At 37.3% G+C, this 27,777-nt stretch overlaps 1 protein-coding gene across 1 annotated transcript in view; it reads left to right on the top strand.

The window, feature by feature from the left end:
* Nucleotides 1-24,628, top strand: part of LOC126100551 (GTPase-GDP dissociation stimulator vimar) — an 87,205-nt gene extending 62,577 nt beyond the window's left edge. The window contains exons 9-13 of the mRNA XM_049911169.1: nt 1,944-2,064; nt 3,126-3,268; nt 5,410-5,542; nt 19,083-19,357; nt 20,599-24,628. Coding sequence (XP_049767126.1) covers nt 1,944-2,064; nt 3,126-3,268; nt 5,410-5,542; nt 19,083-19,357; nt 20,599-20,726 — 800 coding nt within the window. The 3' untranslated portion in view covers nt 20,727-24,628. The remainder of the gene's footprint in view (nt 1-1,943; nt 2,065-3,125; nt 3,269-5,409; nt 5,543-19,082; nt 19,358-20,598) is intronic.
* The last annotated feature ends 3,149 nt before the right edge of the window (nt 24,629-27,777 follow it).

The following is a 27,777-nucleotide window of genomic DNA, read 5'->3' as shown; positions in this document are numbered from 1 at the left end:
CAGGAAGGCATCAAAGCAATTCAGAGGTGGGCTGCTAGATTTGTTACTGGTAAATTCGAATAACATGCAGGTCTTACGCAGATGCTTCAGGAACTCAAGTGGGAATCTCTGGAGGGAAGGCGACATTCTTTTTGTGGAAAATTTTGGAAAATGTGGAAAACTGGCATTTGAAGCTGATTGCAGAATGGTTCTGTTCCTGCAACATACATTGCCTCTAGGGACCACAAAGATAAGACACGAGAAATTAGGACTCATATGGAAGCATATAGACAGTTGTTTTTCCCTTGTTCTATTTGTGAGTGGAACTGGAAAGCAAATGACTATTAGTGGTATGAGGTATCCTCCACCATCCGCTGTAAGGTGGACTGCGAAATATCAGTGATGTAAATATAAAATCTCTTCCCTGTCTTAGCGTCTGCATAGAATTATGGGATGGTGTTGCAGATATACATCTTAACAAAGTGTTGTTGCTATGAAAAAGAGCAGAAATATAATACATGGAGTAGGCTTTAGAGAATCTTTTTGTGAAGTGTTCATACAACACAAATGTGTACTCAGTCTACTCCTTGTACTTCAGTCAGTTAATTACATTCTTTGTCTGTCAGAAAACTAAAGTAAGTAAATGTTGTGATATACATGACCACAACACCAGATCCAAATGCACCTACTCTAGACAAAGAACAAGAAAATGATGGATTAAAACCTGTACAGGAATGGGCTGATATGGCATAAAAATGTGCAAGATTCCCTGAAAATTATTGTAAGTTAAACATATGTTGTTTCAAGTGTCTTTATAAATAAATGAAATGATTGTATAATAATTAGGACATATGTTGTTTCAAGTGTCTTTATAAATAAATAAAATGATTTTATAATAATTAGGATTTATGGTACATGGTAAACTAATGATCACTGTAATACTAATGTGTGTAAAGAATTTACTGAATTTTGATTGCTATGTTTGATTGTTATAATTATTACATGTAACAACTAGGATCCCCATGTATCATGTTTGCAAACAGTAATCATATTCATGAAGCCATGCAAGATATGTAACTAAATAAATAATAAATTTAAAAAGAAAGATGATAAGTTAAGTTGCAGACAGGCACAACTAAAAGACACTTACACATTAGCTTTTGATCCCACCCTTGTGCACACACACACACACACACACACACACACACACACACACACACACACACACACCTCTTTTAGCTCAGACTGGAATTCAACTGTCACATAGAACAGAAGCAGCAATCTTGTAGGGGAGGGATGGGGATGGGGAAGGGGAAGGGATAGGGATGGGGAAGGGGAAGGGATAGCTGTGCACGGGTGGGGTAAGAGCTGTCTGGCAATGTGTGCAGGGACTACCATATCTAAGCCACACATTTTTTCCAGTTTCTGGGATCCATGAAACTGCCTGTGGCTTACAGTTGAGTGCAAAGCAAATGGAAGTTCTGAAAATCTGTAACCAAATCTGTAAATCTGTAACCAACTTTTGTCATCGATTAGAAGCAGAACCACACAGGCATGCTTTGCAGGTGCAGAGATAAATACTGACGTCAAAACTTCTGCGCTAGTAAAAATAAAGACTAGTCTTCTAGCTCGTCCCTCCCTCCCCCCCTCCCTTTCAGTATTTCTCTTCTTCGAAAGTAACAACCTTCAAAATATTTGTAGCAACAAAATTAAATTTCTTTACATAAATACCCACAGTGCCTAAGACTTCAGGATTCTTGTACGAGTTGGTAAGCTGTGGCTCATTCTGATTTTATGTATTATTTCGTCAAATTTTGTGAAGTGCTGATGTTAGTAAATTGTTATGAAGTGCTTTCATTATAATGCTAAATTTAAGAAGGAAGTTTTTTACTATTGTTTATATTCCAGCCTGGAGTTTCCATTGTTTAAATAAATAAATGTCTTACTCCTACCTTTTGTCTTAGACAAACATTGCATCCAGATGGTTGAAGCTGGTGTTAGCAAGAAGCTCCTGGCTCTACTGAAAAGAAACAATACTCCTGATGGTGATATCAGACTGCAGCATGCACTTCTCAGTGCACTCAGGTAAAGCTTTGTTTTTTTATTACTGAAACGGAATAATACTAAATGCCCTTTTGTCGGTTTGTGGCTACAAGTAAAAATAATTGCAAATGTTTCTTCCAGTGGTGTGTTATTTCATTTCTTTTAGTAATCAGAATATATTTCAAGGAATATACAGAAATATATCTAAAAAGAAAGATGATGAGACTTACCAAACAAAAGCGCTGGCAGGTCGATAGACACACAAACATACACACAAAATTCAAGCTTTCACAACAAACGGTTGCTTCGTCAGGAAAGAGGGAAGGAGAGGGAAAGACAAAAGGATGTGGGTTTTAAGGGAGAGGGTAAGGACCTTAGGGGGAAAAAGGGACAGGTATACACTCGCGCGCGCGCGCGCACATCCATCCGCATATACCTATGCGGATGGATATGTGTGTGTGTGTGCGAGTGTATACCTGTCCTTTTTTCCCCCTAAGGTAAGTCTTTCTGCTCCCGGGATTGGAATGACTCCTTACCCTCTCCCTTAAAACGCACATCCTTTCCTCTTTCCCTCTCCTTCCCTCTTTCCTGACGAAGCAACCGTTTGTTGCGAAAACTTGAATTTTGTGTGTATGTTTGCGTGTCTATCGACCTGCCAGCGCTTTTGTTTGGTAAGTCTCATCATCTTTCTTTTTAGATATATTTTTCCCACGTGGAATGTTTCCCTCTATTATATCAATATACAGAAATACTTTGTCGTGAATGTAAGTTACCACTTAGTAAAATAAGTCGAAGCCAACCACTCACCTATAATGAATTAATGTTCAGTGCACAGAAACACAACAGAAAACAGCATTCACATTAGTTTCCTAGCACTAGCTCTTTTTATAGCAACAGTACACACTTTCACATACACATACACACAGATACCCAAACACACACTACTGTGGCCATGACAAGATGTCTTGCCGGTGCAGCCTTTCCCTTATTTAATGTATTGCTTTATCTGTTATTTTCCATTATTATTATAATTTACCACTGTGTTAAATAAACTTCATACTTCCCTTGCAACAGTTGCCAAGTGGTGAATTCTTATGTTGCAGGAACTTGGTGATTCCAGCCCAGAATAAAGCAGCAGTGCTGTCTGATGGTCTTGTTGACGCTGTGATACCTATGCTTGAGATCCCAACGTTCCCTGTTGTTTTCAAACTGTTGGGTACTTTACGAATGGTTGTCGACGGTCAAGGTTAGTGTTGGTCTGTCTGTGCAGTTGTTGGGTAAGAAGTAAATTCTGTGTTAGTGGGTGTGTGGTATTATGTAAAAAAGGCGGACAATAAAGAAAAGGTAGTAATGAGGTAGGTTGGCAAACAGCAAATTTAACAGGATTAAAGATAACGGCAGTGTTGCTGAGTAGATGTATTACTCCGTAATAGCTGTAGGAGTAAATGAATCCTGCCCCACATGTATCTACTTAATTTTTCAAACACAATTTAATCATATTACCTACCTGTACAAAGGTTGTCTGAAAGTAATGTCCGCACATTTTTTACTCATTTGACAACAATGTTGCAAATGCAAAATGTTAGGTACAAATTCTTTGAAGTTCTCAGAGTGCGTGCGAAATTTCTGTTCCCGCTGACAGATAGTGCAGTTCTGGCAATGTTGCAAAGTGGTGTCCATAAGTGATGTACATTACAAGCAGTGTGTAGGCATTGAATTCCTTGCTGTGGAGAAAGACACTGTAGTACAGTTGGTCGATGGACACAGAGCTTGAGGCCAACAGAAGGTGGTCTGGTGGACCTTTATGATTTGAAGCAAGCAGGGAGATCATGCACGGCTGTCACACCAGTCATGCTGCAGTGTACAAGTTCTCATTTGCAACAGATGATGCGTTAAGACTTGGTGGTGGTGGTTGTGATGGTGGTGGTGGTGTTGCTTCTGCTGTCAGTTGCCAAAGGAACTGTGAGTGTGATTATCTGCATTCTCAGGTACTTGGCAATGTGTTTTGTGATGGAACACAAATTTGATAGAAAAGAACCATTTGTTGTTGCAAGTTTTGAAGCTGAGGAGAAGCCTTCTTATCCCGGTTTGTGACCAGTGATGGAACTTGGATTCATCATTTTGAGCCCAAAACAAGAAGACAGGTGTTTGAATGGCATCATCCTCACTCTTCACAGGAGAAAAAAAATCAGAGTGAGTGCTTCTGCTGATGGCATCACGATGACTGTGTTTTAAGACTTTGAGGGTGTGGTACATATTGATGCAATGCCAAGGAGCAGTAACATTAATTCGGAGGCACATGTGAATGCGTTAACCACACTCAAGAAGCGTTTCCAGCAACTTCCGCACCATAACGATCCAGGATATGCTTTGATTCGATACAATAATGCTAGACATCACACAGGTTTGAGACTTCCTGAACACATTGTGAAGCAAGATTGGACAGTGTTACCCTATCCATCCTACAGCCCTGACATAGCTCATTCTGGAATCCCCTTGTCTGGGCCATTTCGAGGATGATGGCAAAGCGATTCACACAGTTAGGAATGTCTTCCTGAGCAGAACAAGAACTGGAACTGAAAGACCATAAAGACCTTCGTGTCTCTGTGGAAGGAGATTACATGGAAAAATCGGGTGTGGGGATAAAACATCATTCTTTTACGTATGTAATTTTCTTTGTGTGAAATAAATAACTGCCAAAGGAAAAAGAAGGTAGGGTATTATTTTCTGGGCAATCCTTGCAATAAAATGGTGTTGTGTCCTTGGTTAAGGACCACCCTCCTGAAGTTCTGAGCTCTTCAGTTGTTTCTGGAAGTTCCTGCAGCATATGTTTCAAGATCTTGCAAATGGTTAATGACTTTTATATGAATTTATGGTTACTCATATTACTTAGATTTTCAGTTTTTGTTTTCTCATCAAAAAGAGTGTGAATAGATGCTCATCGAAACACCGCAGTATCTCAACACTGCCACGTGGCTGGAAACCCAAAATCTTTACATAAATTTACAGAGTATCCATGAAATATTTGTACTAATACATGCAAAGAATATTTTCTAATATTCATTTCCTGTCTGTATGCAGAGAGTAGTGAATGCTTCCCTTCACTTTGGTGCATACTGTTAAGTTAGTTACATATTCTGTCACCCTAATTGTGACACAGACACACACACACAAAAGTTTATGTTTCAGTTTGATTTTACTGATGGTGATCATAGTCACTAATCTGCCGTATCAGAATTAAATCTCAATCTATCATGTAATGCTAGGTTGCACTCACTGCACTGAATTTACATAATTTAATTTGAGCAATATTTATGAAAAATGTTTTCTTACATGACTGATGAAATTTTTTGGAACAGTGAATCAGGCCTAAAATTTCCTTTGCAGTAGCAGCAGCTTGTGAACTGGGTGGACAACCAGAGCTCGTTAGGAGACTAGTTTCTTGGTGTGCAACAGAGGACCACCCTGGTGTTCAGGGTGAAGCCAACAGGCTTCTTGCTTGGCTTATTAAAAATAGTAGGTAAGTAAATCACTTGTGGAGATACCACAACACTTTATGCTAGGAAGCAACAAAAATGATAACTGCAGGGGAGACCTCTGTTGTCAGAAATCGCAAGTCTTATGGTGTGTTCCTGCACATGTTGAGCCAAACTTTGACAGTGAACAGTAATGCACAAAATGCTGTCTGATATAAGGATAGGCTGTGCATAATGAATCACAAAGTTTTCATTGGAAAAAAAAACATTTTAATCAAAATTAGCTAATAGCACATTGCAGTAAAGATTTTACATCTAGAAATGGACAGTGACTTCTTTTAAAGCATTTGTTATGATTGTGGAACAACACATGAAGAAAATGTCTGGAAATATTGCAATGAAAAAGCGGCCAAAGCTCCATTCTTGAGTATTTCCAAGTTTAATGTACTGTTGTTTGAATTTCTACTTATAAAGTAATTTCATTGTTGATTATGTGAGCATTTAAGAATTCAATAGCACTGCTTGTTTGTCATAACCTTGGTACAAATCATAAAATAGTGAGTCTTCTTCTGTGCTATCGGCAACTGAAGTCGACAAATGTGTATGTGTAGATGTCCAACAGCTGTTCGGTCATGTAGTGATGATGTGTTGAGGGAAGAGACGAAAGGGGAAAAATCTGTAAAGCAAGAAAAGGGAGGGAGTAGCGTTTGCAAATTTGGGGAAAAAAAAGGAATCAGAAACATAAAATTTGCTGTAGTTTATTGTTTTTAACAGTTCTGTTCATGAAGATCTGAGCGTATCTGGCAGTTCGGCATCTGAGCAGTCATTAGAAGCAATGAGAGTGTCTTCTACAAAATTTTCTTCGTTTAGCATGGCTTACACACTCAACCCAGTCTTCAATATGTACACTATCAATGAGTCATTGAAGTAAATTCTGCATGTCTATAATTCTGGCCATGCAGTTTCTGAACGTGACTCTCTTGCATTTCACTTAGTCTCATATATATTGTCTATTAGTTTTTACTGGCCAAGGTAGAGGGGAGGCTTTACAACATAATGGCCCATTTCTGCTGCTATTTAATTAAATTCGAACTAGTTATAAGGATGCTTACTGTGCCTGACTACTTCCTATGTCACTACTTTCGTACAGCAGGCCCAAATTACAGTAGCCTTTTAAGAAATTTTACTAAATTGAGTTATTCTTCTTTCTAGCCACTGCACAATTTCTTTCTTCTGTGTATTGTAATTAGAAGTTGTCTCTTTTTTTTTTATGATAATGTGCGTTATCTGTGACCCTTCTCTAAACCATATTAAGCACATCACTATTCATCTGCTCATGATGATAATTAAATTTGTTGGGTGTAAATATTAGCTTTGCATATTTTGATGACCCTGCAGGATAATAGTTAGCAAACATTACCATACAGCAAACACACAAGCAGCTGATTGATTGCAACAAAGCGGTACCCACATCTGACAGCAGCATGTATGAAGCACATTTTTGTCAAGTAAAGCATCCATATACAGAAATGACACTGTGGCGACAGTGTGCACTCAATTGTGGATCTAGCTGGACTGAGTGAAAGCCTTCCTATTGTTAGCTATAGTAGAAGGAAAAGTGAGGGGTTGAGAGGACTGACATTCCTCTCTCAGCCATCATTTAGCCCATTCCGTAGTTTGTGTTCGGTGAGAGTGTCAAATGCATAAATCAATCATGTATTTTTAAAAGGGCATCAGTCTGTAATTTGGTGTTTGCTACTGCTTCAGATATTACATTTGTAACTGCACAAACTGATATTAAAAATGAGTTACCAATCCCTCAGTGAAGATTCTACAGGATTTTGAAAAACAATGTTATTTTTGTAGAGGCATTAGTGACTTGTGCCCTTTTAAAAGCAAAGAGGCATAAGTTGTAACTCATGCCCCCTTTGAAAATAATGCGTAGGTAGATGCACTGATGATTATGCATGCCATTTAATATTTTCTACTTTCTAGATAGTGTTACCAGTAGTGTCCTCAAGGAAAATAATATGCTGCAACTGTTGTACAGTGTTATCCATGCATTGCATTGTAGGTTGGCAGTAGTGTTTTCTGATTATTTGTAATACGATGAGTGCTTTTTAGAGCACACAAAAGTAATACTCCAAATTTTGTCTGTTCTTGGAGAACTTCTCGTTGTTGTTGTGATCTTCAGTCCAGAGACTGGTTTGATGCAGCTCTCCATGCCACTCTATCCTGTGCAAGCTGCTTCATCTCCCAGTACCTACTGCAACCTACATCCTTCTGAATCTGCTTAGTGTATTCATTTCTTGGTCTCCCTCTACAATTTTTACCCTCCACGCTGCCCTCCAATACTAAATTGGTGATTCCTTGATGCCTCAGAACATGTCCTACCAACCGATCCCTTCTTCTGGTCAAGTTGTGCCACAAACTTCTCTTCTCCCCAATCCTATTCAATACTTCCTCATTAGTTATGTGATCTACCCATCTAATCTTCAGCATTCTTCTGTAGCACCACATTTTGTTTCACTTCCATACATGGCTACACTCCATACAAATACTTTCAGAAACGACTTCCTGACACTTAAATCTATACTCGATGTTAACAAATTTCTCTTATTCAGAAACGCTTTCCTTGCCATTGCCAGTCTACATTTTATATCCTCTCTACTTCGACCATCATCAGTTTTTTTGCTCCCCAAATAGCAAAACTCCTTTACTACTTTAAGTGTCTCATTTCCTAACCTAATTCCCTCAGCATCACCCGACTTAATTCGACTACATTCCATTATACTCGTTTTGCTTTTGTTGATGTTCATCTTATATCCTCCTTTCAAGACACTGTCCATTCCACTCAACTGCTCTTCCAAGTCCTTTGCTGTCTCTGACAGAATTACAATGTCATCGGTGAACCTCAAAGTTTTTATTTCTTCTCCATGGATTTTAATACCTACTCCGAATTTTTCTTTTGTTTCCTTTACTGCTTGCTCAATATACAGATTGAATAACATCGGGGAGAGGCTACAACCCTGTCTTACTCCCTTCCCAACCACTGCTTCCCTTTCATGTCCCTTGACTCTTATAACTGCCATCTGGTTTCTGTACAAATTGTAAATAGCCTTTCGCTCCCTGTATTTTACCCCTGCCACCTTTAGAATTTGAAAGAGAGTATTCCAGTCAACATTGTCAAAAGCTTTCTCTAAGTCTACAAATGCTAGAAACGTACGTTTGCCTTCCCTTAATCTTTCTTCTAAGTTAAGTCATAAGGTCAGTATTGTTCACATGTTCCAGTATTTCTACGGAATCCAAACTGATCTTCCCCGAGGTCGGCTTCTACTAGTTTTTTCATTCGTCTGTAAAGAATTCGTGTTAGTATTTTGCAGCTGTGGCTTATTAAACTGATTGTTCGGTAATTTTCACATCTGTCAACAGTTGCTTTCTTTGGGATTGGAATTATTATATTCTTCTTGAAGTCTGAGGGTATTTCGCCTGTTTCATACATCTTGCTCACCAGATGGTAGAGTTTAGTCAGGACTGGCTCTCCCAAGGCCGTTAGTTGTTCCAATGGAATGTTGTCTACTCCGTGGGCCTTGTTTCGACTCAGGTCTTTCCGTGCTCTGTGAAACTCTTCGTGCCGTATCATATCTCCCATTTCATCTTCATGTACATCCTCTAACTTCCACATTATTGTCCTCAAGTACATCGCCCGTGTGTAGACCCTCTATTTACTACTCCCCCCTTTTTGCTTTCCATTCTTTGCTTAGAACCATTTTTCCATCTGAGTTCTTGATATTCATATAAGTGGTTCTCTTTTCTCCAACGGTCTCTTTAATTTATCTGTAGTCAGTATCTATATCATACCTAGTGATACATGCCTCTACATCCTTACATTTGACCTCTAGCCATCCCTGCCTAGCTACGTTGCACTTCCTGTGGATCTCACTTGTGAGACGTTTGCATTCCTTTTTGCTTGCTTCATTTACTGCATTTTTATATTTTCTCCTTTCATCAATTAAGTTCAATATTTCTTCTGTTACCCAAGGATTTCTACTAGCCCTCGTCTTTTTACCTACTTGATCCTCTGCTGCCTTCACTACTTCATCCCTCAAAGCTACCCATTCTTCTTCTACTGTATTTCTTTCCCCCATTCCTGTCAGTTGTTCCCTTATGCTTTCCCTGAAACTCTGTACAACCTCTGGTTCTTTCAGTTTATCCAGGTCCCATCTCCTTAAATTGCCACCTTTTTGCAGTTTCTTCAGTTTTAATCTACAGGTCATAACCAATAGATTGTGGTCAGAGTCCACATCTGCCCCTGGAAATGTCTTACAATTTAAAACCTGGTTCCTAAATCTCTGTCTTACCATTATATAATCTATCTGATACCTTTTAGTATCTCCAGGGTTCTTCCATGTATACAACCTTCTTTCATGATTCTTAAACCAAGTGTTAGCTATGATTCAGTTGTGCTCTGTGCAAAATTCTACGAGGCGGCTTCCTCTTTCATTTCTTAGCCCCAACCCATATTCACCTACTACGTTTCCTTCTCTCCCTTTTCCTACACTCGAATTCCAGTCACCCATAACTATTAAATTTTCGTCTCCCTTCACTATCTGAAAAATTTCTTTTATCTCATCATACATTTCTTCAATTTCTTCATCATCTGTAGAGCTAGTTGGCATATAAACCTGTACTACTGTAGTAGGTGTGGGCTTTGTATCTATCTTGGCCACAATAATGCGTTCACTATGCTGTTTGTAGTAGCTTACCCGCATTCATATTTTCCTATTCATTATTAAACCTACTCGTGCATTACCCCTATTTGATTTTGTGTTTATAACACTGTAGTCACCTGACCAGAAGTCTTGTTCCTCCTGCCACCGAACTTCACTAATTCCCACTATATCTAACTTTAACCTATCCATTTCCCTTTTTAAATTTTCTAACCTACCTGCCCGATTAAGGGATCTGACATTCCACGCTCCGATCCGTAGAATGCCAGTTTTCTTTCTCCTGATAACGACATCCTCTTGAGTAGTCCCCGCCCGGAGATCCGAATGGGGGACTATTTTACCTCCAAAATATTTTACCCAAGAGGACGCCATCATCATTTAATCATACAGTAAAGCTGCATGCCCTCGGGAAAAATTACGGCCGTAGTTTCCCCTTGCTTTCAGCCGTTCGCAGTACCAGGCCGTTTTGGTTATTGTTACAAGGCCAGATCAGTCAATCATCTAGACTGTTGCCCTTGCAACTACTGAAGAGGCTGCTGCCCCTCTTCAGGAACCACACGTTTGTCTGGCCTCTCAACAGATACCCCTCTGTTGTGGTTGTACCTACGGTACGGCTATCTGTATCGCTGAGGCACGCAAGCCTCCCCACCAACGGCAAGGTCCATGGTTCATGGGGGGAGGGGGGGGGGGAGAGAACTTCTCAGCTCAGAATAAAAAGAGTGTACTCAACTGGTTTTGGGAGATTGAACAAAATTCACTAGTGAGAGGGCACACACATTTTACTCTCTGATAGGGATTTTGGCATTATGGAAACAGGATAGATTTAAGGAAACAGGATGGATTTTTTTATGGTGCATGACACTGCAGGGATGATTCTTACGGGTTCAAAACCAAGTAAATTTCTCATTAGAGAGATTGTTGCTAATGAAATAGAAGACTTCGTCATGGTGGCAGCCGCACTACAGGAAGACCAACATTTTTGGAGAAACTTGGTAGACAAGGGAAGGTGATATTTTCTATCAGAACTTTTTCGCATTCTGGATTTGATAATACAAGGAAAGGTTGTATTACAACTTGTAAAATGGTCAAGGATTGATCAGTCACACTTTATGTGCAGGTCGCTGATGTGATGCTTTGACTGTGCCAGAAAAGCTAAATATAGCTAAGGATGAACACCTATCATTCTGTGAGGAAATTCTGAAGTTGTTTATGAGGAATGACAAGCGAGACAACTAATGAATGAAGTGTCAAACACTGGTTATTGTTGTAGAATGATGCATTAGTATTGTGTACAGTTGAGATGATGATAATGTGAAAAAAAGGAGTGTGTGATTTCATTATCTTATTATATGTGGGTAATTTTTTTTAAGGTATCAGTTTCCAGGTGTAATAATTACAGGGTTTACTTGCCACAGGACAACTTGGAAATCCAGGAGAAACCTGGGAATTTTTTCATCCGGGAAAAATATGGAAGAACATGAAGGATTTTTTAGAATTCTGGGACTTTTTCATTGTTTTAGTTATCTGTTACATCTTTTGTAATTTGTCTGGTAAGAACTGACACTCCAACAAAGAATTTTACTTTATCTCACTACTGCAGAATAATCCTGAAGCAATAAAATGTAAATGAGAGAATAACATCAAAATAAAACTTTAGTTGCAAAGAAAGTACACCATTTACAACAACAAAATATAGTGTACACACAAGTGACTGCTGACAGCAAAATGTTTCAAAATGCTTTAGGACAAGGACTCTGCAGTACTTTGTAACAACAAATTGCTTTCAATGAGTGTGATGTCGCAACTGTGTACATTTCTAAAAGGTTGTGGGAAAATATTGTGAGTGGCAGTTTGAGAAGTATTACTTTCGAAGTAAGTTCCCTTTTACACAAGGTGAATTATGTGTGAGAATGTGTGACAAATTTCTTAAATCATGAAGTATTTGACTCTCATCCAAAACTTACTTACCACTTTGAGGACTAGTCACTTAGAAAAAAATTGGGCCCAGAGGACCAGCCATTTATGCCACAATTTAATATTTTACAGGAGCATTTGTGTTTGATATGTCTTAAAGGGTAACACACACTAAAAAAGACCAAACTTCATAGTTAGTTTTTCATATTTCTTTTAGTTCTTTCATAGATAAAAACTTATGCAATAATGATGGAAAAATGTATAGTTATCCTTAAAAAAGGTATGTGATGAGTTCTTGAGCAATTTCACATGTAATTGGCTTTCCTATGGAAAAGTCGAATTGCCTGATGGAACATGTATTTGGTCAGGTAACCAACAAGATGTTCGGTGCACAACACTGAAATTTACAATCCTGCTTATCAGAAATATTCAGCAGCAGCAGTTTGAGCTCTGCTCTTAGGATTCTGCCTAACCACACCCTTGGACAAATAAAAAAAAGTGACAACCAATATTTATATGTGAAAGCTTATCTTTTCTTGCAGCTATGCTGAATGTATCTAAATTTAAACCATTAAGTTTTCCTAATTGTATGTTCATGTTATTTTAACAATCAAGTTGCGATCACTACATCACTCTGAATATATGCTGTCACTGGCTGGCGAGATTATATGACACGAGTTATGATTGGCTGACAAAAGCATGTCTGTCTCGATTTCATGCTTTGGAAGTAAATGTGCTGTATTTGGTGGGATTCATCTCCATCGCTGCCGCCCCCCCTCCCCCCACGGGTTTTGTTGACAAATTTTACAGCTCCATGGGAAAGTATATTGTCAATTAACACAAAAAAAAGTACTCTCATCCAGTGTATAGTGTATTTTCACCCGAGGGAAAAACCCAGGAACTTCTTCTTTCTTGTCTGCATAGTCACCCTGAGTTGATTACCAAAATATAACATTAGAAATTCAGTTTCCAGCCTGAAAATCACATTTGAGTCATATTATATAACAATACCATTAAAGATGCCCATATAAAATTATTATACAAAATAAACAGTTTTTCTCAATTTCACACAACTGTGTTTTGGTTGACTTAAGCCCACACAATCCCAATATAGTATATCTTATTATTTTTGAGAACAGTAGTAGTAATAGAGAAGCCTCTTGATTTTCTCTCATTCCACTTCTAATCTCAAATCGCAGAAGCAGCCTTGGAATTTTATTTTGGATTTTATAATTTTTCGAGGCAGCTCTAATTATGGCCAATAACTTCAGAAAGACTTGAATTAAAGTTGTCATAGGAGTTGGACTACAAATATCTTCAGGATGGCGAACAAGAAAATTTTATGTCACCAGTATTAGGGACATCCCCTTGTCTTGTACTTGTGGTGCTCCACAGCTTGCAAATATTGATAATTTCATGTCAATATAATTTCACTCTACTTGATAGTGTTCTTTCTCATTTATTTTTCCCCTTCACTGCTTGATGAGTATTGGGCACACCTTATGTACGTTGCTTCTGACGAACGTCAAGTGTAGCAGCAATCTTGAAGACATGCTGTGACGACGCCACTCACGGGAACAGGTTGAACTAAGTTTGAAAACAAGCGGGAAGGATGTATCTACACACTGTAAAACTTTCACATGTGCAGTATGAAAACTGTATTTTTACAAAAAATAGTGTGCATTTCTTTTGGAGTGACCCTCGTAATTGCATTTTTTCCCCAACAGTTTTAATCATGGTAAATGGTATATAAGTTTTTTATTTAGAACACAGCTGACTACCACACACACATAACAGAAAAATAATTTGTGGCTATTGATCTCGACCTCATTGCTGCTGAATATTGCACAAAACTTGAGATGAATTGCAAGCTCAGGGGTGTATGACTGTTGAAGCAAAAAAAGTTACTGTCAGGCATTCTCTAAAGTACCTACTGAACCCTAGTTGCATTAGGCTTATCCATTCTATTAGATGTATCCAATTGCACATGGCTCCACCTGTGTTATTGTGGGACGTAAATACGACCCATATATTGACCTTTAAAACACCCTCAGTGATTTAGGTAGGCTGTTAAGACTGCAGGATGGTAGAGCTCACGTCTGTTTGTGTGTACGGCTGCTGGAACAATAATTAATACTGCTAATTTGCATGCAGCTGCTGAAATGCAAATTTCCACACTACACATGGTTTATATTAATTGGTTAAAACATCACCAGTGGTAGAGTTTTCTCCTTTGTTTCGTGCTTACAGTGCAGATTTTATGTTTGCATTCACGTCCACCAGAATTTTCCTCTTTCTCACTGGAGCTGTACGTAAAAAATGAAACAGACAGGCAAACCAAAAATGTTGAACAATGAAGCTCAAGAAAGCAGACAATGAACATATAAGCTATATTTTCAGGGTGACCAGTAATATAGACCCTTGGCAGCCATAGAATGGATGGGAGCAAGGGGAAGGACTGTTTCCCTGCTCTCTGCCTCACACCTCACAGGCTCTCTTCTTAGCTACCTACTGTAGTAGTAGTAGTAGTAGTAGTAGTTGTTGTTGTAGTTGTTACCTTAATAAAGAGAGGCAAGTTTTATATGCCTCGTGACCATATGTCCCATAGCCAATATGCTAAAAGTGCTAGAAATTTGGGAAAACTCCTTTCAAATGCAATGTTCAAGTGACTTGGTAAAAGTAAAGCATCCTTGAACTTGCATATTTTCTTAAACCATTTGGGACAAATGTTGCGATAGTTCCTTCAGAAAGAACATGCCGAATTTTCTTGCTCATATTCCCCCGATTCCAAGCTTGTTGTGAATGACAGGACCCTAATCTTCCTCCCTCTCTCCTCTGTCTGAACATTCCCAGAAGAATATAATTATTACTCAAATAACCATCCAGCTTGGACAAAACAATAACCATTGTTCCTAGAGAAAAGGAGGAACCAATAAATTAAAGTTGTAAGGTATATACGTCATGATGAAGCAAAGAAGCAATTCAGGGCAACACAGTCACTGATCTTTCCGACATCCTTGTTAGAGAATTGAAAACTCCAGTGATCGATGATGTTGACTCAGTAGAGATCGACCCAGTTGAGTGCTCTACCTGGAAGTACGATTGTGGAAAGAGGCTAACGGCTGAATCCGTCACAACAAAATCACAGTTTTTCTGTTTATCAGATGTGAATTCCTAGAGATCCCATTGTGTCATCTCTTTCAAAAGACAGGGGAAGAAAAAGATAAAAAGTTTAATGGAAAGCAATTAATAACCACTACACATTCTATTACAAGTGACATTGGAGGTTTAGTTTCTGCCCTCAAATTCATAGTGAATGATCCGCATAGCCATGCCAGTCTTGCAGCCTTTATTTTCCCTAGCAAACTGTAGAGAAAAGGGAAAGAAAAAACAAAAAAGCCAGTGATAAAAGGTTCCTATCTTAAAATCAAAATTAAATGGTTCCAGTACTCGTGTGAAACAATACTAAAGCCTCCTACTGCAGGAAAAGTTTTAACTGAAATCCTGCAAAATGCTTTTGCTGCAACTCTGTATTTGTGATGTTGGATTTCGCAGTGTTGTACAGAGTTGTGACAGCACAGTTTCCAGTGGTCAACTTATTGAGTACCTAGAATACATATCTCGAAAATGGGGAAATTACTATACGGCACAAAGTTCTAAGGTCATTCTGTTGTGACATTTTGAAAAAAGATTTTTGGGGGAGGGTGCAACAAAAGTTATTCTAGGTGTGGTGGGCAAAAAATGTCATCTCAGGACAAGATTTTAGTAAGTTATAGATTTGCTGAAGTACCTGGTTAAAAAATTCAGAACCAGTATAGTATTGATGATGAGAATTGTATGCCTAAGTTGTTTTTTGGAGGGATCAGCAGATGAGGATTGGATGTGATGACCCAGGAAATCTGCTTCTGGACTAAGATGGGGTGGGAATGATGGTGTATTGCTGTAAAGAGTCTGCATCTGAACAAATACATTCGCCTTGAATGCTATGGCTGTATGGGATGGAACTTTTTATATGGACTTATGGCAACTGTCAAAATGTAAGTGCTGTTAGTTGTTAGTAGATTTAATGTGAATAGAAGTATGTAGCTAATCCTCAATGACGATAGGTCAACATCAAGGAAAGTGACATGGGATTTGGGCTAGGACCATGAAACTGAATTGGGAGAATGTGTTTAGAGATTCCAAAAATTTTAAGAGGTCAGTCTCACCATCACTCAATATGGCAAAGGTGTAATCAGTGTATCTAAACCAAACTAGGGGTGAAGGCTAATGGATCCCTGGGATGCTCCCTCCACGTAACCCATGAAAAGGTGAGCACAGGAAGGAGCCATCTTGGTTCCAATGGCTGTGCACCTGAACATATATTTGCCTTAGTCGATCAGCACTTGTAAGGTATAGTACAACGACCCCCTCCTACATAAAAGACACAAGCCATTTCCTAGATCGTCTGAAATCTGTGCCTGTCAATACTATCACTGCACAACTTGCTTGTCAAAATTGATGCCAACTCCCACTATACTAACGTACCCCACACATCCCATATACACAGTTTGTTTGCTGCTGAACATTACCTCAACCAGTACCCACCTGATTCCTAACCTATGACAACCATCTCGCTCACCTTAATCAGTTTTATGCATGCAAACAACCACTTTACCTTTGAGGAGCAAACATACAGACAGATCAGAGTTAAATGTTCACGGAGTTCGTGCAATCTCGAATGTACTACTGTCTTCTGTAGGATGCTTCTGTCTTGTAGTAAGGCACACCAATGCCCTTCAATTAGCTACTTATAGATATTGTTTTAAACTAAAACTGATTTAGTCACGAAATTAATCACCGATGAAGTGTCCACAATGAAATTATGGAAACCAATTGGAAACAGATTTTTCAGTATGTGATTCATTGATAAAAGTTGAATAAGCAATTAGACAATTACCAAAAGTTGAATGAAGCAATAAGAGTCATTGTTGTTGATAGGTTGTTACGAAAATTGTAAATCAGTGAAAACTACATTTGAAATTTCCATTATTTCACAACTGTTTCTTTAAATGCACACTGTAACTGAATTATTTGACCATTTGTGAGGTGCCGTTGTTTTAACAATAATGAGTGAAAATTTTACAAAACTGTCTGTCACATTGCAATGGCTCCTATTAATAGTCATTTGTAAAAACCTAAAACAGGGTGTCTACATCCCGGGACAACCGGGAGATCCGGGAAAAACCCGGGAATTTTTTCATCCGGGAGAAAACCGGGAAAAACCCGGGAATCTTTTTGACTTCTGGGAATTTTTCATTGTTTTAGTTTTCATTTAAATTTTTGTGATTTTGACTGGTAAGAACAAATACTCTAACAAAAAAATTTACTATATCCCGCCTCTGCAGAATAATAGTGCAGCAACAAAACATGAACGAGAGGAAAAAAAGGAAAATAAAACTTAAGTTGCAAAGAAAATGCGCCATATACAACAAAACACAGTGTTCATACAAGCGTTTGCCAACAGCAAAGTGTGTCAAAGGCTTTAGGAAGACTGTGCAGTGCTTCTTAACAACAAATTGCCTCCAATGAGTGTGACATGACAGTTTTTTACATTAGATTCGTTTTAATGCAAGATCTTTTAATGTTTCACATGTACAAACATGTGGGCTTCCTGCGTCATCGTAGCTGCACAAGTGCAGTGACGCCTGTTATCTGGCGCTCTCTGGCAACTCCTGAAACGTACCTTTCTAATAGGTCACGGAAAAATATTGCGAGTATTGCTTTGAAAAGCGTTACTTTCAAAGTAAATTTCCTTTTATGTAAGATAAACTATGTGAGAGAGTGTACGATGAAGTTCTTAAATCACAGAGCGTTTGACTCTCATTTAAAAATCAACTCTTTGGGGACGACCATATGAAGAATTTCGAGCCCAGAAGATCAGACATTTACGTCGTTATTAAAAAATTTTACTGACACATTTATGTGATGCATGACGCGCAAAAAAGATCAACAATATGTGTGGAAGCTTAGCTTCTCTTGCAGCTTATTAATCTTAGAGACCAATATTATAAGTGATAGCTTTGCTTTTCTTGTAGCAACAATTGTATATTAATTTAAGCCATTAATTTTTGTTATTTGTGGGTTCGCGCTACTTAAGAGTGATCTTGCTATTGGCTGACTACATCACGTCTCAAATGCTGTCATCAGCTGGTGAGATCAGGTGACATGAGCTGTGACTGGCTTACAAAAGCGCGTTGCAATCTCGATTTTAATGTTTCGGAAAGTAACATGCGGTGTTTGGCGAAATTCGAATTTATACCTTCGTAACACGAAAATATGCAGTGTGTATGTTGCTGCACATCAAAGATCTTTCCAAAATGTGTTTTTGCCCCCTGAGTTTCATTTTCTAAAGTGCTGGGAAATTCTATGCCGGTGTATAAAACCATAAACCGTAAAAGGATTGATAAGTGCCGAGAAATAGTATACTATCACATAACACGGAAAAAGTGTATTTTCATCCGTGAGAAAGTGTATTTTCAACCGGGAAATCCGGGAATTATTTTTCCTTGTCCATGTAGACACCCTGTAAAAGGTGGCTCACTTAAATTACTGGTTACCATATGATTTCTGTCTCTTAATATATGATGAATTAGATGGCTACATTAGTACAGAGAGGAAACATTGAGTCACAGACAGTCACAATAAAAAGACTGCTAAAGTAGGGGCCATAGTGGCTGGAGGCAGTGACCATGTGCATGTTTGCAATTCTGTGCCTCCCATAAGTGGTGAGTAGAAATCTGTCCTTTTCGTAATATTGTTGTTACTCTGTCCAGAACTTTCAATTTTTTGATGGCTACAGAAGATTGTGCCCAGCAGGACTCTGGATTTAGTTTTTTTAGTATTATTTGTAGTTTTTAGTTGTACTGTCTGGTATTACAGTTGGTGTCACTTTCTGCAGGGATCAGAAAGTATTGCAGACTATGGTTGCAGCAGGTGCTTTGCCTTGCCTTATTGCTATGGTGACTGCAGAACACACTGTTATGCAGAATGAGGCACTTCTGGCACTGGCATTGGTGGCCTCATCAGTGAGGCACATATCAGAAGCAGCAGAGCGCATAGAAAGTGCAGGCATCGGTCCTGCTGTGGCACGCTTACTCACCGGCAGCGGCAGCTCCCTGGCACGAGAAGTCATTCTGAATCTTATGACACTGTTGGAGCAGCTTTCTGTGTCAGGTAGTGTCCTTTATCTTTTGTCACATTTTTGTTCTATCTTGTTTTAAGTTTTGGGTTCAGTTTTTAACATTCAGCTGTTTTGAAACATTTCCAGTCCTGCTTATAAAAATAACAGTATACTAATAAATGGCAAAATCACTCATTTTGTTAAACTTTGATCCTCATTTACTGTATTATAGTCATAATTATGAATTTAGATCTTTGCTAAACCAAATAAGTGAAAAAAAAAAGATATAACGTACCTCAGTGAATACATGCAATTTATGATCCAGGAAAAATTTCCATATGGTTTGCTTTAGCTCTGAGACTTCCAATGATTCCTCTATAAATTATTTCCATAAGCAAAATCACATGTGAGAAATGTGGTTTAGACAAATAGCCCACAGTGACACGTAAGTGTGTTATAGTAGCCATATGTTACAATTATTTCAGTTCTGTGTTTCAGCTCTCTTACTTGTAACTACTTGCCTGTACCATCATTCACCATCTGTCTGTATCCTCTTTCAAGTGATCGTCTTTTGTCATTTTGATATCCTGTTCCCTCCTGTTTTCTCCTTCAGATTCACATTTTCCTTTTGATCTTACCTGTGACCATGCTGCTGTTTGCAACTACTTCCTTTTTATTCCTCATCCATTTTCCCCCCTTTTTCTAATAAATTTCATTTGTCAAGTACCTTGTCTGATTAATGTATATCTCTTGAATATTATGGTTTTATAATAATTTCATCTGCCTCTACAGACTGATCTGTATAGAAATTTGTGTTCCTTTTCTTCAAGTAAACTTCCATGTTCCCCATTTTTCTAGAAAAAATTGCATAGTTTTCCTCTTTATCTTTCTTCACATACTCTGTGGTCAATATGGTTATAAAACTCATTGCACCAAATTTACTATATTTGTGATATTTCTTACAAATTAATTTTCATTTCTCACTGCAACTGGGATAATGTTTTTATGGCAGTACCTTAACAATTGTAATGTCTTATACTGATGTAATAATTGACTCCTTGTATTTTAGTTTGTTATTTTTCCTTTATCCGTGCTTAGTACTAACTTTTTCCTGACTTATTCCTGTTTTCCCACATTGTGAAATTTGTAATCTTGTGACTGGAAAAAGAACACAGTAGAAACACTATGTTTATCTGAAACCACCATGGTTGTTTATCAGTGAAGTTGACTGAAGTAAGTAGCTCATCTTGTTAATGCAACTTCTGAACTTAGTTTGTTATTTCTTTTCTTTTAGAGCTGATAAAGAAGCATTTAGTGGAAAATGGTGTACCTTCTGCAATGATGACACTGTGCAACAGAGAAGACATTTCAGATATCCATAATCAGATAAGGAGACTTGCTTCCATGCTGGATTCTGGCTGATGTCATTTGTGTTACTATTTTAGCATTATCCCCAATTATGGCCATATTTGTTCCACACCATCAGTATTTTACCTATTTAAGCATAATTTATTACTGTAGAAAGGCACATTTCTTTGTGCAAGAATGGTTATTATGTAAATTTTTTTCCACCTCTATGTTCATTGCTTGCTGTAACTGTGTTGTTATTTAACCTTTCCCATGAGAGGCATCACAGTTAACATATTATTGCCATTTTTAAGTATTATTATTGTCTTAAATAAGAAGGATAAATTATTATTACTGATAGATATTACTGGTTGACAAGGAGGTATTAGAGTTCATTGTGAAAGACTTTATGCACTTCCTTGTTGATTTTTGTTAAAGGATGGGTGTACATGTATTTACATCTAATGTATGTTGTTGTGTGGATGGTATTATCCCCATCTTCGATTCCATGTCACTATCAGTGTCAAAGGAAATAAACTTACAAGCTCCTGGGCTTTACTGTTGCTAATTACACTAAAAATATTTGCTAATATTCTTATTCTAGTCATTTGTGCCATTTTAAAAAGCCTGCTAGTTCATGAGAAAATGTTTGAATTAAAGGATAACAAGAAATACTTTATGAAGCAGCACACTGACTGTGTTTCCCACATTATAGCTTATATTGAAAACTCAGGAACTTGCACCACCCTTTGTGTTTTACATAAGTAATGTTTGCTTTTATTTGACCAAGGATTTGTTAGAGATCAGAAAGCTTTAAAATTATTCAGCCTTTGGCATTTAGTCTTATACTTGCAGAGGCATTGCAGATGAGAGCCTTTAATGTGTATTACAGCTTACTTGCGTATGAATATGAAAATTGCTTTGAACTTGTATTTCTCAGAACAAAAACAAGAATTTTCTAAACAGAAATACATATTGTAGGTTGTGAATCTCTGTTGTGATAACTAAGGTACCTCAGATTTGTAACGTGTAGAGTATGTGACGGACTGCATAATCTGTTTGATATTCCCACATTTGCGAAACATAACAAGTTTCATTCATTAGTCTTTCCATATGTGATATAGTGTTGGCAGTAATAGTTTTTACCTGGACTGCATGAATGAGACTAGATTAACTTGAGGTTGAAATTTGTTATTGATAATAAATATTTAGTAATGAAAGTTCATTTCGATTGTAGAAATGAAAGGGTTAAAATTCACTGAAGCAGTGTTTAGAATTTCAGAAAACTGAAGAAACTTTGTGGAAAACTAATAGACAGTATAAATATTATTAGCTGAGACTGTTAACCTACTGCTTAAGGCCCCCCCCCCCCCCTTGTTTGAACAAAAATTCTAAGACAGCTGATATTTTCAAAGATGATTTGGTACTTTAATGTAATTGTGTTATGACACTTTTGTGATTTTTCTTCTGAAATTTGCCTGTTAAATTACTGACACTGTAAAAAGAGATCAGTGAATTTTGTGGTAGACCTGTGAGACTATTGGAAGGAATTGTAGACATATTTGATACACCAGGGAAGACTATATTATGCCTTGCCGCATAAAACTTCCTCGGTGCTCTGTATATCCCTGCTAAGGTGGATCTTGTACTGTTTGATACACTACATTATACCATTGTATGGCAGAAAGCATTGTCTCCTCTCCTCTCCCCTCCCCCCCCCCCCTCCTGCTTTCCTCTCCCCCACCCTACCTCCCCAGACTAAGTAAAGGAGAATAATTATTGTGGTAGCTTTTCCCCAGGGATTTATTCAGTTGCTCTATTCAAGAAAAGATTGAGGTTTTAGAATTGTTAAGACATATGCAGCATTTCAGCAGGCAATAAGATTAATATTGCATCATGCAATGAAAGTACAATTTCGAATTGACTGTTCTTTCTAATATGTCTAGTATTTTGCGCACACTTTCATTGCAAGAGCAAACTGCTCTATTTTGTATAGAAACATGTTTTTGTATACAAACATGTTTTCCATTTATTTCCTGTTACTACTTACCGCTGTTTCATGTTTGTGCATGTATTTTATGGTATTCAAAATGCTGTTTTTCTGTGCTTCATTCCATTCTTCAAATAGCATTTTCCTTCTTTTAATGCTGCATTCTTTCATCACCTTTCAATCATTCTTTTCACAAGGGCTTTGGAGCCTGATAAGACTGTTGGTTACAAGAGAGTGAGATTGTAATAAGTGACAGTATCTCTCTTGTATACAACATACATGTGGCCGATAAGGATATGAATTATTCATGCTTGATCCAAATTGTATGCTTTTGTAACTTAGAATAGAAAAGTTTTTCTACCACTTGAAATCTCTGTGTAATGCTCTGAGTTACCTATTTTTCCCCCACAGAAGTGCCTCAAAAAAGCATCGAATCATATTTCCCATTGGCTGTAAAGTTGTCATTGCAAATGTTGATAATAGCCAGCCTGAGTCACTGCCATTTCTGTGGAAACTTTATTTTATACACACTTATACTACATAAATCTAATAATATGGATTTAAACATTGCGAAGATTACCAGATAATGTTCTGCAATAAAATATTATCAACTTGCGGCATTTCTTTTGTTGTCTAAAACTAAATTACTTGGAATGACATTCATGAGATTGTTCTTGCCCAAGTTGTTGGATTTTGTTGCCTTTATTTTCATATTAAAAAGTGCTGGCAGAAAAGTGACTAACATATGGCATTCCCATAAACATGACTGGCTGTAGAGCCATAAGCCATTCTATATTATACATAATGAAATTGTCAGTACTCGTAATGTGCTCTTCTCAATTATGGGACCTTGAGATCACACGTTGACCAATATTATATACATATGCTTATTATTGTAATTTTCTGAATGCGTTGTGGCTATTCCATAGTTTGAAGTAGTTTGTTTTAAAATCACTTGGTTCATTATTTTGCCATGTGCCAATGCCACAAGAAGTATGTCGGTTGATGACTCAGTAAAGCAATTATTGTTCTATATATCAGAATTATTTTGTTTCTAATTTAGTACCTCAGTGATTTTCCTTTTTTTCTTATTCACTTAAGATTGTGAAATGATTTGTCACTTAGTATCTTCAGATAAATTTTTAGGATTAATGTACTAGTGACAAACTTTCATTTGATACCAGTGTTATGAGAATTTTTCCATAGATTTTGGAATGGCAGTTAAGATAATATTAAAATGTTAAAAATGCAATAAGCTCATAATAAACTAGCTTTAATTTTTTAAATAAAATGAAAGACTTTATCTGGATCCAGTGATCTCTAGACATGCATTTTTAAGAGAAACATTGTTGAAAAATGTATTTGAGCCTGTATTGTATTTGTATGTTTTGCATACAGCTTTGTGCATGCACTAGTAATAGACTTGTTTAAGATTGCTATTGAGAAAGAAAGTTCTTGTTACTTGTTGTAATTTTAATATTAATATTATGTAATGACAACAGATAAAATTCATAAATTTTAAACAATTCTTGGTGTTACTTGATCATTTTGTTCCTTTTTGGTTAAAGTATAGTGAAAAAGATATTATTTAGACAGAGATATACACGTCCTGTAATCCAAACCTTTGTATACTTAATTGAGTATGTGAGGTATGGGTAACAGCTTAATATTCAAAAGTTAACAACGTGACTCTGTTGTCTTGAATTTTAAATCAGTAAGGGAAACTTCCATACCTAGAAAGTGAAATGCCATTTTGACAGTGATGCCAAGACAATGATGTAGTCTTGAGGTGAACTTGTGAGAACATGGTCTGACATTGACATTAGTCTGTGTTACATACCTTACCTCAATATATTCATTTCTAGCCTACTATTGTGCACTTTTCCATACATGTTAACACTGTGTTGTACAATACTTGTTATGTATATCTAAATAACTGTTGCAGAGGATCTCGAGTATTATGTCATATGTTGTCACTAAGACTAAAGTAGAAGTATCTGAATGAAGCACCTGATCATCAAATTCATCTTAATGTTGGCTGTTATGGCAGACTGCTGTTGTGGCAGAACATGAGTTTGCATGTGCAGTAAAAGTATCAACAACTTGGAGGTTGATGTGAACATCATAGTGCTTTACTGTGCAAGGTGCTATGCTATTGCTTTCCTTTGATCTTTGAACTGGTTCACCCAGCCAGTTACAGAAGGGTTTGTAGTTTAATTTAGATTCTGAACAATGGTGGAACTTCTCATTTTTCACATTACCAACATTGCCAAAAGTGATAAAAATCTTAGGACTGACCTGGGAATGAACCTGAGATCTTTGGAGCCATGCTCACTACTTCTTCATCCCACAAAAAAGTGCAATCTGAAGAAAAGCTGCAAAAATAAACAAAGTTTACTGCCAAATCTGAAGAAATGGTCTTGGTGCTTTCGTAATCAAACAGCCTTGCTGCAGCTTTTTCTTTCTGCAGTTTTGTTATCAAACACGTTGCCTGAATCCACTAAAGCTTAGAAAAGTCTGTTCAGAATTACTTCATGGTTGACTGCTGGGGAGGAATACATGGAAACGCATAGCTGAGTTGCCACATCCACACAGCACACGCATGTAATCTTAAATTTTGTTCAACTCGTTTGCACTCACAAACTATTTTATGTAAAGAGATCAAAATAGCGTTGGTCACTCCTGGAAGAGCTGCACTATGTTTCTTGTCAGTTTTATCTGCATTAACAGTTATTAAGATGATACATAGAAAGTTTACAAGTATGCATTTCCTGATGGCATTACTGAGTTTCAACATGTGGGGAAAGTTTTATGTTATTGAATTTAGATGAACACATTATGCAAACAGAATCTTAAAAAATACATTGTATTTTCATTTGCTTGAAACTGAACTATGTCACATATCACTCACATGTAAAAATTCAAGTTAAACATGAGATTGCGCTTGTATTAAAACCTCAGAATTTGCCTGTTAGATGCCATTGTGAGAAACAGAGCACTTTGATTATAATTAATGCATTGTTGTGTTTCTGATCAGACTTTCTGCTTGTTTGTAACATTAAAAAATTGTGTGTGTTAATAGAGGTGAAGAAACTGTCAATATAGAAGAGAAAAGAGTAGTGATACAAAATACACTATTTCAGTATTGCAACAACTGTAGTGCATGCAGTGAGAGGGATTTCTTTTGTGCAGCTAAGACATAGTTCCTGTGTTGAAGTTAATTCAAACTCAGTTGCTGATAATAGCCTTCTTATCGGTAGACAAAACTTGTGTGTTGTGCCCTTCAGTCCAGATACTGGTTTGATGCAGCTCTCCATGCTACCCTATCCTGGGCAAGTTGCTTCATCTCGAAGTACCTACTGCAGTCTACATCCTTCTGAATCTGCTTAGTGTATTCATCTCTTGGTCTCCCTCCAATACTATATTGGTGATCCCTTGATGCCTCAGAACATGTTCTACCAACCGATCCCTTCTTCTAGTGAAGTTGTGCCACAAATTCCCCTTCTCCCCAATTTTATTCAATGCCTCCTCATTAGTTACGTGATCTGTCCATCTAATCGTCAGCATTCTTCTGTAGCACCAAATTTTGAAACCCTCTGTTCTCTTCTTGTCCAAACTATTTATCGTCCATGTTTCACTTCCGTACATGGCTACACTCCACACAAATACTTTCAGAAACGACTTCCTGACCTTTAAATCTATACTTGATGATAACAAATTTCTCTTATTCAGAAACGCTTTCCTTGCCAGTGCCAGTCTACATTTTATATCCTCTATACTTCGACCATCATCAGTTATTTTGCTCCCCAAAAAGCAAAACTCATCTACTGCTTTAAGTGTCTCATTTTCTAATTTAATTCCCTCAGCATCACCTGATTTAATTCGACTACATTCCATTATCCTCGTTTTGCTTTTGCTGATGTTCATCTTACATCCTCCTTTCAAGACACAGACCATTCTGTTCAACAGCTCTTCCAGGTCCTTTGCTGTCTCCGACAGAATTACAATGTCATTGGCAAACCTCAAAGTTTTAATTTCTTCTCCATGGATTTTAATTCCTACTTCAAATTTTTCTTTTGTTTCCTTTACTGCTTGCTCAATATACAGATCGAATAACACCGGGTATAGGGACATCCTTGCCTCACTCACTTTGTAATGACGTTCCCTGCTTTATTTCTTCGTTGATGCATAGCTACACTGGCTGAAAAATGGGGTGTGGAAGAACAACACTGACTACTTTAAATGATGTAGCCAACAGGTCCACATTTGCGTTTCACAATACTTTACTGTCATTGTTCACAACCCCCCAATAATACAGTTATATGGCAAGTGCACTATTGTTTAACCTTCGATAAGCCTCATTAATAGGTTGCAGGCAAACATCCACATACTGCTACAATAATTTCTTGTTGAACATCAACGAGCAGATAAAACATTACCACACAGTTCTTGAAGAATAACAAGGTATGTTTGGAACAGACACTGTCATTGTTTTAACACACGCCTAATTGAGTTACACTTATTTCACAGTTAAGTTGAAAAGCATTTTTGTTGTTGTTGTTGTTGTTGTTCTTGTTCTTTTTCTAACCAACACAGGTTTCTTGCATGAGACTCGGCCTTGGACTGACTCTCTCATGACCAAAAATCGGGCCCTTATATATTCTCACAATAATAGGTACTGTTCGAAGTTAAATTTACAGAAATTACAATTAAAACTTAGCTCATTAGATTAACTGAATACATCGAAAAATTGGTTCTTTTTTAACAGGTTCTTCTGCTACAAGAGTTAAGCCGAATTATTTGTTTAAACCATGATATTAACATACATAGTTATGTAAACAATACTTTTGGCAAAACTATTAATTACTTTGGAATTAATTAAGGGGTGGCTTTGCTAACATGTTTTCGAATAGAGCCAAATAGATCCTTTAAGAATAGTATTAGTGATCCTCCAAATGTTTGTAATTAGTACAGAATTTATATTTGTTTATACATCAACAACAGAATTTAAGTTACGAAACAATCACTGATTTCACCCTGTAACAAAAGATACTAACTAGGAATAATAGAAATGAATTAGAAAATCAATTACATACATAAAACTAAGCACAAAACTGGATCTGTTGATATTCTTTA

The sequence above is a fragment of the Schistocerca cancellata genome, chromosome 9 (assembly GCF_023864275.1).
Source record: "Schistocerca cancellata isolate TAMUIC-IGC-003103 chromosome 9, iqSchCanc2.1, whole genome shotgun sequence".
NCBI classification, from domain to species: Eukaryota; Metazoa; Arthropoda; class Insecta; order Orthoptera; family Acrididae; genus Schistocerca; species Schistocerca cancellata.
The sequence above is the reverse complement of the archived record's forward strand: the minus strand, read 5'-3'. Positions and strand labels throughout refer to the sequence as shown.